General features: G+C 43.8%; 1 protein-coding gene across 5 annotated transcripts in view; it reads left to right on the top strand.

Moving 5' to 3' along the window:
* dnajb2 (DnaJ heat shock protein family (Hsp40) member B2) overlaps positions 1-15,275 on the top strand; it is a 76,278-nt gene that overhangs the window by 4,850 nt on the left and 56,153 nt on the right. For all 5 annotated transcript variants that reach the window (XM_043694299.1, XM_043694300.1, XM_043694301.1 and 2 more), the window contains exon 2: positions 13,554-13,643. In XM_043694299.1, the coding sequence (XP_043550234.1) occupies positions 13,579-13,643 (65 nt within the window). In that variant the 5' untranslated portion in view covers positions 13,554-13,578. The remainder of the gene's footprint in view (positions 1-13,553; positions 13,644-15,275) is intronic.

A 15,275-nucleotide genomic window follows, 5' to 3' on the forward strand; every position in this document is an offset into this window, starting at 1 on the left:
TGGGGATGGAGCCGGGCCTGGGTGCTGGGCCGTGGGGATGGAGCCGGGCCTGGGTGCTGGGCCGTGCGGATGGAGCCGGGCCTGGGTGCTGGGCCGTGGGGATGGAGCCGGGCCCGGGTGCTGGGGCAGTGGGAGAGGCTTACTCCAAGTGCGAGGCAGTGGATGTGGCCTGTCTGTGGGAGCTGGAAGGCAGGTGGTGTGTCCATTGAAGGTTGGGTAAATGGCGGTATGCATGCATTATGAGCCAGCCTCCCTTCTGTCTGAGGAGTGATGGGAAAAAGGGTAGGACACTGCAAAGGCAGTCAGGGAGAGAGGGTGAGAGGGCTACTGATAGGAAATAAAATATAAACTCCTATTCTATTGTACAGTCTATTTCACATCCATCCTTTGACAGACAGGCTGATCCTCTTATTGGGTAAAAACAATGACTGCAGATGCTGGAAACCAGATTCTGGATCAGTGGTGCTGGAAGAGCACAGCAGTTCAGGCAGCATCCGAGGAGCAGGAAAATCCTCTTATTGCCAGAGAACAATGTCAGCCTGCTTTCTGCTCATTGTGTGTCTTGGAGGTGACATATTCAGGAAACTCAGTCCACTGGTCTGACCAAATCTTCAGGAATCTGTCCCTATATATGTTAAAGCTCTGTATCTAGTTCTGCTTTATAATACTCCTGTGAAGCAGCTCAGGGCATTTTATTTTCATAGCTGTGATATACTAATTTATGAAGTTTTGTTGACAGGTCGCTTATGAGGGATGACCTTCTGAGACTTAGTGGTTTACCAGAGGAGGTGGTCGGTTCATTTTGAGCCTGAACTTGGGCATGTAGGTCTGTTGTGTTTGATTGAGGAGAAAGTGAGGTCTGCAGATGCTGGAGATCAGAGCTGAAAATGTGTTGCGGGAAAAGCGCAGCAGGTCAGGCAGCATCCAGGGAACAGGAGAATCGATGTTTCGGGCATAAGCCCTTCTTCAGGAAGGGCTTATGTTGTGTTTGATTGTAATGCCAAAGGAAATATTTGTCAGTTTTTGAGGCTGTTTAAGTCTTTGCAGCAATGGGGGTGGGAATGGGATGTAGAGGGATAATCTGGCTTTTGGAACTTATTGGGTGGATGTAAATTCCTTGAAATCGTTCAAGGCAGATTTGAATAGATTTTCAGTAGATGAGGGAGTCGAGGGTAATGGGGACTGCCCGAAAAATGAAGATGAGACCTCAACCAGATTAGCCACGATCTTATAGAATTGGGGGAATAGGGCTGAATGGCCTACTCGTGGTTCAAAATGTTGCATTCCTGTGGACTATCTATTTTCATCTCCCTTCCTTTCTGCTTCCTGAATCCAGGGCTCTCCGTCCACTTGATAGTTTACCCATGGTGCCAAATTTAGTTTGCTTTGCCTCGCTTCATGTTTGACTCAAGTGTCGTGTGCGTGTGATATTTAAATACGTTCAGATACAAGGAGTGGCTAGTATTTATTGCATTCACACAATAGTCACATTTCACTCGTGGTTCAGTGGCAGTCTCTGCCAAGAGAGGAAAGGCTATTTTGCACAAGTGTTTAGGATCTGGAATGCACTGCTGAAAGCATGATGGATACAGAATCAGAGAGTCATACAGTACAGCAGAGGCCCTTTGATCCATTGATGCACTGCCAAAACTGCTCTACAACCTATACCTTCCCACTTTCCTACACTAAGTCCATAGTTTTGAATGTTAAGACATTTTATGTGTTCATCCATGCACTTTTTAAAGTTTGTGAGGTTTCCTGTCTCAACTAACCTCCCAGATAGTAAATTCCAGATCCCCACTAGCCTCTGGGTGAAAAGTAAATTCATCAAATTCCCTCTCAACTTTCTGCCTTTCACTGTAAAAGTAAACCCGTTGTTCATAAATATGATGACCCTGTGTTAGAACAGGTAAGAATGATGAGGTTGTGTGTCTGTCTATCAGTGCGAGGGGTGGGTGGGTGTGTGGGTGGATGTGTAAGTGCATGTGACAGCATGTATGTACATGAACGGGTGTGTGTGTGTGAGACAGCATGTATGTACGTGAATGAGAGTGTGTGTGACAGTGTGATTTAATGAGGATGACAGAATACGAGTGAGTGTGTGAAGGTATTTGCTTCAATGTGTGAGAGTTTGTCAGAGTGCGAACATAGAGTGGAATGCACTGAGTGATTGGGAATGTGTGTGTGACTGGGAGAGTGTGTGAGTGTCCAGGAGTCTGTGCCTTTTGTGAATTATTACTGGGGCAGGGACAGCTTGGGGTTTATAGACAGTTCCCACCTATTGGACTATCGATACTCAAACTTTACAGTGAGATGGGCACACTGACAGGCACCATCTTTCATCCATCGACGTACTTAGGAACACAATCAATACATACATGCATGTGTGTACACACTGCAGTCAAGATATATGTACCCAGAATCTCACTGACACACCCTTAGGAACAATCCCCAGTCTCTGCTCAGCCCTCTGTATTTGTCGGGGAGGGGACAGATTCAGTGTCTTGGGGCTGAGAGTGGGATCACAAGTGATTTTGTTTTACAGAGTTGTTTTAAACACTGTACACTGGCATTGTCAATGCTGATACTGCTTTTGACAGATTCAAAAGAAGCCTCCAAAATGGAGAGACACACACACGATGAACCAAATGACCTTATTCTATGTTGTATAGCTCTTAACTATCCATGGAATAGAAACATAGTAGTGGCTTTAAATCAGTGAAATGATACAGCTGTAAAACATGAGGTAAGAAGCACAGCGCAGGTCAGTCATACATCTGCGTGACAGAAGAGGGTGGAAGTGAGTATAACCAGGATGGGAGGAGTCTTCGATTATGTTAGTTGCTTTCCTGAGGCAGCAGGAATTGTAGATGGAAGGATGGTGTTTGCATAATGGACTAGGCTGTGTTCACGACTTTCTGTGATTTCTTGCGGTCTGAGGAATAGTAGTTGCCATACCACACTAATGCATCCAGATAGGATGCTTTCTACAGTACACCTATAAAAACTTCCATGTTTTTGTGAAGATCTGTAGCTTGGGAGCTGGTTGGATTCGTTGTTGGTCTGTTTGCTGAGCTGGTAGGTTTGTTGGCAGATGAGAATGATTACTCATCGTTCAACTCCATCAGCAAACACATTAACCTGGACCCAGTATACAAACTGCTGCAATGGAAAGACCAGGAACAGCACAAACAGAACCACATCAGTTCAAAGCAGAAGAGCACGGCAGCATTTCACAGGAGGTAACATAGCACTGATGATGTCTCCTAGCAAGGGGACGAAATGTCTGCCAACAAACCTACCAGCTCGGTAAACAGACCAACAACAAACCTTTGGCCACACGGTCATGAGTGTATAAGGAGTCGGAAAGTGTGGCACCGGGTAAGCACAGCAGGTGAAGAGCAGGAGAATCGATATTTCAGGCATGTCCTGATGTAGGGCTTATGTGTGAAACATCGACTCTCCTGCTCCTTGGATACTGCCTGACCTGCTGTGCTTTTCCGGTGCCACACCTTTCGACTCTGACTCTCCAGAGTGTGCCGTCCTCACTTTCTCCTGGTCGGTGTGTATAAGGAGGAGTAGGGTAAGGGGCTGAGCATGCAGCCTTGGGGGGCACTGATGTTAGGGATTATGGTGAAGGAGGTGTTGTCACTTATTCTTGCTGAGTGTGATCAGTGGGTCAGGAAGTCTCTGTTCCAGTCACAGAGCGTGGAGCGAAGGCCTAGGTGCTGGAGTTCAGAGATGAGTTTGTTTGGAATTATGCTGTTGAAGGCAGAACTGTAGTCAATAAGTATTAGGACATTATGTGACATTAAAATGTTGCCATATCTACTTGCTTGGGTAGATGTGAAAGATCTCATGGTTCCTATTTTAATGAAGAGCAGAAGAGTTCTTCCCACTATCCCTTGACCAATGTTACAAACAAAATTCGCCAAAATTCTGGGTCTTTATCACTTAGCTGTTCGTGGGAGCTTGCAGAGCAGAGTTGGCTGCTGTGTTTCGGAAATCACAGCAATAATTACCCTGCAGAATTGCTTCATTGGCTTTATATAGACGCATAATTTCATTCTTTTCAAACCAAATTGTGGCATCTCAGCACTTGGTTCACCAATGAACTTCACAGGCTTGGATTTGTATCGCGCCTTTCAGAACCTGAGCTATTCCAAAGTGATTTACAGCCAAAGGGGCCATGTACTGCGTTTGAAGTGTAGTCACTGTTATCCTGTAGGAAACCATGGCAGCCAATTTCATGCACAGCAAGCTCCCACCAATGACAACTAAGTGACGAGAATCTGTTTCTTTGATGCTGTTTGGGGCATTGGTGAGAACTAATGCCATGAAACTTTTCAATGTTATCCCTGCGAGGGCTCTTAATTTTGACATCTCATTGTGCACAGACGGTATGCAGAGGTCCCCAATACTGGCACTGAGACACTTGGTACCGTTTACCCTTTTCCTTCAAGAAGGACACATAGGCATTAGAGTAGAGTACAGGAAAGATTCCAGGGAACTTCACTGATGTAGAAAGTTCAGAGAAGCTGGGCCTGATCTCTGTGGAGGAGAGAAGATCAGAGATTTGGGACAGATAGTCAAAACCTTAAGGGGGTCTGGATAGACTGGATAGGACAGACCTGTTCTCATTGGTGAAAGCATCAAAAACCAAAGGACACAAACTCAAAGTCATTGGCAAAAGGTGAAATGATGATGTGAGGAAAAACTTGTTTTCCACAATGAGAGCCAGGAATTGAGGGTTTGAGTTATAAGAAGAGGCTGTATAGGCTGGGGCGTTTTTCACTGGAGATTGAGGGGTGATCTTATAGAGGTTTATAAAATCACGACGGGCATAGATAAGGAGAATAGCAAAGATCTTTTCCCTAGGCTGAGGCATTTCAAAATTAGGGGGCATTATTTTTAAGGTGAGAGGAGAAAGTTTTTAAAAAGGACTTTTTTTACATACAGAGTGGTTCTTGTATAGAATGAACTGCCAGAGGAAGTGGTGGATGCAGGTACAGTTACAACATTTAAAAGTCATTTGGATAAATTGATGAATTAGAAGGGTTTGGAGGGATATGGACCAAGCGCAGGCTAGTGGGACCAGTTTAGTTTGGGAATATGGTAGGAGTGAACTAGTTGGATCAAAGGGTCTGTTTCCATGCTGTATGACTATGGCTCTGAGTATTTAGGATCTGGATTGCACGGCCTGAGAGTGTAGTGGAGGCAGGTTCAAGGTAAATTGTCCTTCCAGGAGCTGGCATGGATACTGTGGGCTGAACTGCCTCTTTCCGTGCTGTGAGTATTCTATAACTCTGTTCCATTATCTGGTGGAGTGGGAATTGAACCCACAAAGTTCTGACTTGGAGGCAAAAACACGACCCACTGAACAATGGTAGCACCTGTCAGTGTTAATGGCTGTTTTTTCCTTTGTTGTGATTTGACCTGAAGGAAATGTGAACCTGTTTTAAAAGGTGTAGGCCATTTGGCCCATCGAGCCCACTCTGTCATTCATTAGAGTCATGGTTGATCCTCTATCTCAATGCTGTACTTCTACTCTCTCCCGTACCCCTTGACATCTTTAGCTTGTAGAACTCTTGCCAGTATCTTTTTAAAATGCATTCAGTGACTTTGACACAGGAAAATAGGGCACTGGAATCATCTTGGGTGTCATTGGTGATGTTGGAAATGTCAGGTTAAATGGGGACAGTTATTTTGTGTTTGCAAGTGATGTGTTGACTTGTTAATTATCTTTCAGAGGAATTGGCTGACTGGTTGGTTGCTTTATAACAAAAAATAGCTCTTTACTAATGATGATATGAATCATGCAGAACAGAAGAGAAAGCAGCCCTTATGTGGAGGCTGCTTGAATTGCTGCCTGTGGTTTGTTTTAAAATGTCTCTATAACTGGAGATGAGGTTGGTATTTGTGGAGTGCCTTTGCTCAAAATCTTCAGATTTAATTGCTGAGTGGGAGCATTGGCACGTTCAGGACTAGAGCCAAGAATGAACAGTTGTTAAGCCGTTTTATTGTGTTAAACATCTCATAGTGTTTACCAGGGGCTTTGATAGACTGATAAGAATTTAACATCCAGAGCACAACCTTGAGAAGGGCCTAATGACCTATTTTTAATGTTGGAACAGTGACCAAAGAGGGAGGTTTCTCCCACCACACACCTAAGCTTTCACAGACCTCTGTTACTCAGACCGCTGCCCGTGTTCTGACAATCGCCAAGTCTTGTTGTTGTGTTTGCTGTGACCCACACAGGCCCCTGGCCCAACAGCACCTCAGCATTAAAACTTTAGTCCATCCTCCAGCCCTGGGAAGTGCAGTGCACAGCAAACTCCCACAAGTGAGGACGAGGTGACAAGAATCTGTTAGTGATGTTTAAGGCACCCCTGCCTTTCTTTAAAATGCTGTGGGATTTTTACTGCCCATTTTGAGGGGGCAGATGAGCCCTTGGTTTTTCAGTGAAAGAGTAGCACTCTGTGTACACTGTGCCTGATGATCCTCCAGGATCCCTTTCTTCCTTCTGCTAGTTCCGCCCTTTTCTGCGTACTCATGATTTTTGCCTTAGCAGCAATAGCTTCAGCTGCATGAGTCTTACATTCTGGAATTCCTGCACCAAGCCTCTTGGCCTCACAGTTTCTCCAAGATTCTCCTTTAAAACCTGTGGTTGGAGGCAGTGAAATACTGGTAATTATCCAGAGACCTTGGATGATGCTTTCTTACATTGGTTTAATCCCAACACAGAAAATTTAATCAGTGAAGTTTGCATGTGAAAGCTGGTCTCTGTGATGGCGATAGTGACTCTGGCGCAGGTTATTGTAAAAGCCCAACTAGGTCACCAATGTCCTTTGGGGAAGGAAACTGCCATCCTTACTTGGTCTGGCCTACATGTGACTCCAGACCCACAGCAACGTGATTAACTCTTAACTACCCTCTGGGCAATAAAAATGCTGGCCTAACCAGTGCTGCCCTCATTCTGTGAATGAATTAACATTAAAAGTGGTCATTCTTCAAATGCGTAGCTTGATGTTGAGAGTAGTAGGTGCCCATGAGCTGTCTTTTGTCTGTTGCTGTACTTGTTAAGCCCCTTGGGGTTCACTGTGTGTTAGAGGCACTTCACAGAGACAAGCTGTTGGTTCTGTGAAGGGTGATGAGCATTTAAATTCTGGTCTTGTTTGAGTCAAGGACTCTGCTGCAGTCAGTCGAGGTGTTTTTATCTGCCAGAAAGAGGGTACTGTATTTAACACTGACAGCTTTTTTGGTGCTTGGCCTGTGAAACAAGTTTATAAGTGACACTGGCGAGGACAGAAATAGCTCCTCATCACAGTCTGTGCTCATGGACTGAAAATAGAGGCCAAAGATTTTGCATGTCTGAAATCAGAGGTGTTGGAGCAGTATGTTTCTGTTTTATATAAATATATGATCCATTTATTTACACATCGTACATTTATATAAGATGACATTTGTTTCATGTATACATGTGATTTAATTTAATTCTGGATATTAATATACAGTATTAGCTGTGGCACTGTTGGCAATAGCCACAGATTCAGGTCCGGTCCTGGGACTTTTAAAGTAAAGACTACATTCCCAATGTCATACTGAGGGTGTGATGCACTGTTGGAAAGTAGATTTAAAATCTGCCCTCTTGGGTGGGCATAAAAGATGGCAAGGCACTACTGTGAAGAAGCACAGAGAAAGGTCTCCCTGTTGTCCTGACTGATGTTTTTCCTCAAACAATGTCATTAGATTGTGTTATTTGATCATTGTCTCTTTGCTCTTTGTGGGAGCTTGTTATGTGCAAATTGGTTGATGTGTTTCCTGTGACAATGTTTCAAAAATATTTTATTCACCATAAAGTGCTTTGAGTCATTTTATTGGTCATCCAAGGCACTGTACAAATACAAGTCATACACTACGGAAACAGACCCTTTGGTCCAACCAGTACATGTCGAACATAATCCCAAACTAAACTAGTCCCACCTCCCTGCTCCTGGCTCATTGCCCTCCAAACCCTTTCCTATTCATGAACTTATCCAAATGTCTTTTAAACATTGCAATTGCACCCACATCCACCACTTCCTCAGGAAGTCATTCCACACGCCAACGACCCTGGGTGTAAAAGGAAAATTGCCCTTCATGTCTTTTGTAAATCTTTCTCCTCTCACCTTAAAACTGTACTCCCTAGTCTTGAAATACCTTGTGAAGACAACTACCATTAACTCTGCCTGTACCCGTCATTATTTTATAAACTTCTGTAAGGTCGCTTCCTTATCTTTAATCTGTCCATTAAAGATAATGAATAAGTTTAGCCACCTCCCTCTCCGTGCCTCAGGAAGGTTCTGAGGAAGGGTCACCGGATCCGAAATATTAACTCTGCTTTCTCTCCACAGATGCTGCCAGACCTACTGAGCTTTTCCAGCACTTTCTGTTTTTGTTTTGGATTTCAAGCACCGCAATTCTTTTGTCTTTTTCCCCTCTATATTGACTATATTGACTGCCTGTAAAGGTGCTGGAGGCTGCAACACTCCGTATTAAAGAAATATTTATATATCCGCTTGCAATACCAAGGAATAAAATTCAGTGGGCTGGAAAAAAGGGCTATAACACTTATGGTGTTGTTTTTGACTAGCGCAGACTCAATGGGCCGTAGGGCCTTTTCAAGTGTCATAGATCTCTATGAGTAAAGACACAATATTACAGATGTTGGAAATTTGAAGCAAACACTGAGAATGCAGCAGGCCAGGCAACATCTGTGGAGAGAGAAACCATTAACGTTTCAAGTCTGGTCTGACTCTTCTCCAGAATTCTCCTTCAGCTCTGAAGAAGACTCGAAATGTTAACGGTGTTTCTTTCTCCACAGGTGCTGCCAGACCTGCTGAGTTTCTCTTGCATTCTCTTTGTTTCCTCTATACTAACACTTGCATAGACCAGACCTGGAGTGCTAGTGTCCACGATAGGAATGATATACAGGTACTGGAGAAGGTGTGGAAAAAAATGTACTGGAATGATACAACACTGAGAAGTTATTAGAAAAGATGCGATAGAAAATATTCAATTAAGATGAATCTAGAAAAAATTAGATACGTTTTATTTGATATTACAGTCATAGAGTCAAAACTACAACACTCAAAAAGGCCCTTCGGGCCCTTCAGCACCTAACTATTCTAATCCCATTTTCCAGGACTTACCCCAAAGCCTTTTATGCCTTGGTATTGCAGTGCATGTCTGAACCCTTCTACAATGTTATTCAGGTTTCTGCCTGTACCACCCTTAGAGGCAGTGAGTTCCAGATTCCCACCACCCTCTGGGTGAAGAGATTTTTCTTCCATCCTCTCGCAACCTCTTACCCCTTACCTGAAATCTATGTCCCACCTATTCTCCCACCATTTGTACTGGTATGGATTGTCTAGTGTCTTTTATCTGGGTGGTATGATTTTTACTGTGTACCTGACAATCTCGTCATTAGCAAGTTGCTGTTTGTGAGATCATGCTGCATTCAAATTTGCCACACTTGCTTACGTTACAAAGTGACTGCACTTGAAAAACTTAATGTGCTGTGAAGTGGGTTGGGTTGTGAAGGGTGCTACTGGAATGGAGGTCTGAGGTGTTTCAGGGTGTGGCCACGTGAGCCAGCCTTGTTTCACACTATCATGACAGAACAGCTTGACACAGAGGAAGCGGGTCAGCAGAATAGTGTCCTGCCATCCAGGAATAACAAGAGCAAAAGCCAGAACACCTGCATTTGTCTGTTCCCAATCTCGGCATGGATACAAATCCTTCAGGCCTACTAGTCCACGTTGACCATGTTTCCAAACTAAACTAGTCCCGCCTGCCTGCTTTGGCCCATATCCCTCCAAACCATCCCTATTCATGAACTTATCCAAATGTCTTTTAAACTGTAACTACATCCATCACACACAAACCATTCTCTACGTAAAAGAAGTTGCCCCTCAGGTCCTTTTTAAATCTTCCTCCTCTCACCTTAAAAATATGCCTCTTAGTTTTGAAATCCTCCACTCCAAGGAGAAGACACTTTATTTGTGCCCCACATGATTTTATAAACCTAATTAAGGTCACCCCTCAACCTACGCTCCAATGGAAAAGGTTCCAGCCTTTCCAGTCTATCTTTATATCTCAAACACTGCATTTCTGGTAATATGCTGGTAAATCTTTTCTGAACCCTCTCCAGTTTGATAATATACTTCCTGTAACAGTCATTAAGGACTGATGAGGTCAGACCTCTAACATAGATGTGCAGAGTACAGGGTGTGAAGGACTTCTCAATGATTTAAGTTTCAGCTACATTGCTGCCATGGACTTTCAGTACATTTTGTTGGTTTTATTTCTTTCTCATTTCCCTGAAGCTATGTGGCCTCCATACGAAAGGGTTTATTATGTGAAGCTTCTGAGAAGGGGACTGGCTAATGCAAGTTGTGACATTTCAGTAGCAGAAAGGAATCTGCTGTGGCTTTGCGAGTGTTTGGAAGAATGCAGTGGTTGACTCTTGTGACGCAGTAGTAGTGTCCCTACCTATGAAATAGGAGGCCCAAGATCAAATCTCACCCACTCCGGAGCTGTGTAATAACATCTCTGAGTAGGTTGATCAGAAAACAGCACATGCTGTCCTGCTGTAGTCATGTGTCTGCTGTAACTTACTTTCACTTTGGAAAGATTAGCTATTAAATACAATATTTGAAACATGGTGTCAGAATTGAGATGGTAAGATTGTGTGAATTTTAGTGTAAAATAGAGAAGAATTGAATCATCACAGTGTGGAAACAGGCCATTTGGCCCAACAAGTCCGCACTGACTCTCCAAACAGTAACCCATCCAGACCCATTCCCCTACCCTGTTACTCTACATTTCCCCCGACTAATGCACCTAACCTCCACATCCCTGGACACTATGGGCAATTTAGCGTGGCCAATTCACCTAACCTGTACATCTTTGGATTGTGGGAGGAAACCGGAGCACCCGGAGTAAACCCACGCAGAGGAGAAAGTGAGGTCTGCAGATGCTGGAGATCAAAGTTGAAACTTTATTGCTGGAACAGCACAGCAGGTCAGGCAGCATCCAGGGAACAGGAGATTCGACGTTTCGGGCACAGGCCCTTCTTCAGGAAAACTTAAACCCACGCAGACACAGGGTACATGTGCAAACCCCACACAGACAGTTGCCTGAGGCTGGGATTGAACCCGGACAGCAGTGCTAACCACTGAGCCACCGTGTCGCCCTGTGCTCTGCAATTGGATGAATCAGAATGCCTTTGGATTTTCCACTCCCTACTACTGTCCAAAGAACGAAGGAATGAGACAGAATTGAAATTAATTCCATTCTCAGTAGCAAAACTGTGTAGTAGCAAGAAAATTGAATAGAAAGAAGTAAGTTTTGCAATTGTTTTATCAGTGTTCCAAGTTGCATTTCGCTTGGGGATCTCCTTGCACAGCCGTGAACATAGACGGGGCATAATTTCAAAGACTGCAGAGACATACTTTGAAGCTCGTGCTGAGTAGCATCTCCTGGATGCAGCAGCACCTTCTGGATGCAGCAGCACCTTCTGGATGCAGCAGCACCTTGATGTGGTCACATACTGCCTCTGCATTTGGGGAATGGAAGGATTTACTGTTGATGGAAGTGTCTGGTGGTTTTGGTGCATTTATGTCAATGTGGGTGCAGTTAATGACGCTCTGTACTTTAGGAAAGCCTGTTAATTCTGCAAATCCCCTAGGGTCCACTGCATCGCATCAGGAAGTTTACATGCTCCCACCAGGTGAAGAGACTAACAGTGAGCTCCTGTTCACATGCCTCTCTTGCGAATATGCAAAAGTACCATCCCATTTTTCAGCTTCTTGTGCATGATGCACACTGTCCCTGTATATGGCACACTCTCCTTCCTTCCCACAGGGAAGCCTGGTGAGGAAGGCAAAAGACACCTATCCTTCCAAGGTCTCAGGCCCTAACCTCTGACACACTTCAGTATCAGCTACTAACCTGGTTTGAAATGGTTTACCTTCTGCAGCACTTACTGAAACTTTTAAATCTTTTTAAAGGGTACCTGACTTCTCGAAAGAACTCTTTTGAGGCTACAGCCTTCTTTCAAAGTCTTAAATTCCTCCAGTTGTGTTCAGAAAATCTCTCTGACAAAAATCATAAGGATTGAAGGCACCTGTACTTTTAAAAGATGGTGCAGTGCTATGGAACTAACAATTTATATTTCAGTAACATCTTAATGTTTTCACAAGGCATTCCACAGGCACCATTATCAAAACAAATGACAGTCAAGTGAGATAATAGGACAGGTGACAAAAGGCTTGGTAGGTTTTAATGTGTTCCTTAAAGGATGATTTGATTTGATTTATTATTGCCACATATACCTAAGTACAATGAAAAGTTATGTTTGCCTGCAGTACAGGAAGATCATACTGTACAAAGTGCATTAGGGTAATAGAACAGAACAAGGAAGACAATGTTAAAGCTGTAGAGAAGGTGCACAGAGAGCAAGATCAACATTAAATATTTGAGAGGTCCATCTAGAAGTCTAATTACATCAGAGAGGAAGCTGTTCTTGAATCTGTTGGTACATATGTTTAAACTTTTATATCTTCTGGCCGTCAGAAGAGAGTATAATTGGGGTTGTGGGGAAGGGGGTCTTTGATTATGTCCTGAGGCAGCGAGAAGTGAAGATAGAGTCACTGGATGGAAGGTTTGTTTGTGTGATGGCCTGGCTGTGTTCACAACTTTGTAGTTTCTTGCAATCGTGAGCAGAGCAGTGGCCGGACCAAGCTGTGATGCATCTGGATGTGGTGCATCGATAGAATTTGGTAAGTGTCTTTAAGGACATGACGAATTTCCTTAGCCTCATGAGAAAGTAGAGGTGTTGTTGTGCTTTCTTGACCATCGCGTCAATGTGGGTGGTCCAAGACAGATTGTTGATGATCATCACTCCCAGGAGCTTGATGCTCTTGACCATCTTCACCTCAGCTCCATCCATGTATGTAGGGGTGTGCCCCCTACGTTGCTTCCTGAAGTCTATGACCAGATCCTTCATTTTGCTGATGTTGAGGGAGTGTTTGTTGTCCTTACACCATGCCACCAAGCATTCTATCTCTTTCCTGGATGAGAGAGAATTGGAGATTTTTAGGAAGGGAATTCCAGAGTTTGGGGTCCAGGCAGCTGAAGGCTACAGTCACCAGTGTGGGATAATGAAAATGGGAATGTGTAAGGGCTCAGACTTGGAGGATTGTAGAGATCTGGGACGGTTGTAGGGATGGAGGAGGTTACAAAAATGGAGAGGCTTTGGAAAAATTTGAAGACAAAAATGATAACTTTACTGTTGAAAGAACTTAAAAGTTGCTATAGGAGATAAAACATCAACGCTTTTGGTTTTGCAAACAGACTTGAAACATTGGCATCCTTTTATGAAGTTTGTTTCTTGCATTCAGTTCTCATAAATGTAAGACTCAAAGCTTCAATTTCTTGTCTCCTTTTAGCAGAGTTGTGAAAAGATATGACTATTAAATATTGACATGCACCTTGTTTCTGCCTTGTAGCCAGAACATAACTGTATTGGGGGAAATGGTGGACTACTACAATATCCTGGGAGTCTCTCACAATTCCTCTCAAGAAGATATCAAAAAAGCGTAAGTATTTATGTCTCTGTGCCTATATGCATGCTATGACTTGGAGGTGCCAGTGTTGGATGGGGTGGACAAAGTTGAAAGTCACACAACACCAGGTTATAGTCCAACAAGTTTATTTGGAAGCACTAGCTTTCAGAGCAAAGGATTGGCGCTTGGAAAAGGAGTGTTTCCAAATAAACCTGTTGGGCTATAACCTGGTGTTGTGTGATTTTTAACTAGATGCATGCTGACATTTTTACAGTGAATGTATCTGTAAGTTAACTGGATGCTTGTGTAAACTGGCCTGGAACATGGGAATTATTGGACGATGACGGATCTACTGACCTACATCACCTTCTAATCATCCTGGTACGTGATACGATGTAGTTGTTCACTAATCATAATGGTCAGTCTCTGTCAGTGAGTCCACAACAAGTTCAGGCATGAGATAAGAACGTTCCCACTGATGGAGAGCTTTGAGCGTCATGGAATCGTAGAATCCTTACAGTGTGGAAGCAGGCTATTTGACCCATTGAGTCCACACTCACCCTGTGAAGAGCATCTCACCCAGACCCAGCCCCCTAGATTATCCCTGCAGCCCTGCATTACCCATGGCTGACCCACCTAGCCTACACATCCCTGGACACAATTTAGCATGGCCAGTTCACCTAAACTGCACATCTTTGGATTGTGGGAGGAAACCGGAGCAAATACACACAGACACGGGGAGAATGTGCAAACTCCATACTGTCAATCATTGGAGGATAGAATTGAACTTGGGCACTGGTGCTGTGAGGCAGCAGTGCTAACCACTGAGCCACCATGCCATCATAAGACCAAAGTTACGTGTTTCTTCAAAACCACATTATGCACGCCACCTGACAGATCCTAAATTCTGTTTTCTGAAAGAAACCTATCCACTGTGTTTAAATGAGTCCACACAACCTGCTTCCACTGCCTGTCTATGGAGCCTGTTCCAAATTTGAACCACTTGCTCACTGAAATGAAACTTTATGGGAGAAGGGGTGACTAGGTGTCATAAAATTATTAGAAATGGAGTGGACTGTTCAGCCCCTGGAGCTTGCTCTGTTCTGTATTTAGTAAGATTACAGTTGATCTAATTTTGGTTTTAACTCCTCTTTCCTGTCTGAAAGCTATAAATCCTTGACTCCCCTGTTCCCTTCCCTCAGAGTTAAAAACCACACAACACCAAGTTATAGTCCAACAGGTTTATTTGGAAGCACTAGCTTTCGGAGCGCTGCTCCTTCATCAGGTGGTTGCAGAGTACAACTTTGTACACCCCAGACCAACACCTCCACCTCCAAACCCTTCCTTCAGTGAAGTTATCAGTTATGCAGCTCCCTGTTCCTTCAAAAGTGGGTAGAATTAGGAGCAGGAATAGGTCACTTTACCCCTTAAAAACCACTATACCATTCAATAAGATCATGATAACCTTTCACTCTCCCCGCACCCCTCTTGCTTATCAAGAATATTTACCTTATATTCAAGGACTTTGCTTCCATCAACTTCCAAAGACTCATGACCCTCAGAGAAAATTTCTTCTTAGGTCTGTCTTTGGTAGTCAACTCTTTACTTTTAAACAGCGACTCCTAGTTCTATACTCTCCCAGAAGATCAACCATCCTTTCCTTAG

This window comes from Chiloscyllium plagiosum, chromosome 7 (assembly GCF_004010195.1).
Source record: "Chiloscyllium plagiosum isolate BGI_BamShark_2017 chromosome 7, ASM401019v2, whole genome shotgun sequence".
In the NCBI taxonomy this organism is placed as follows: Eukaryota; Metazoa; Chordata; class Chondrichthyes; order Orectolobiformes; family Hemiscylliidae; genus Chiloscyllium; species Chiloscyllium plagiosum.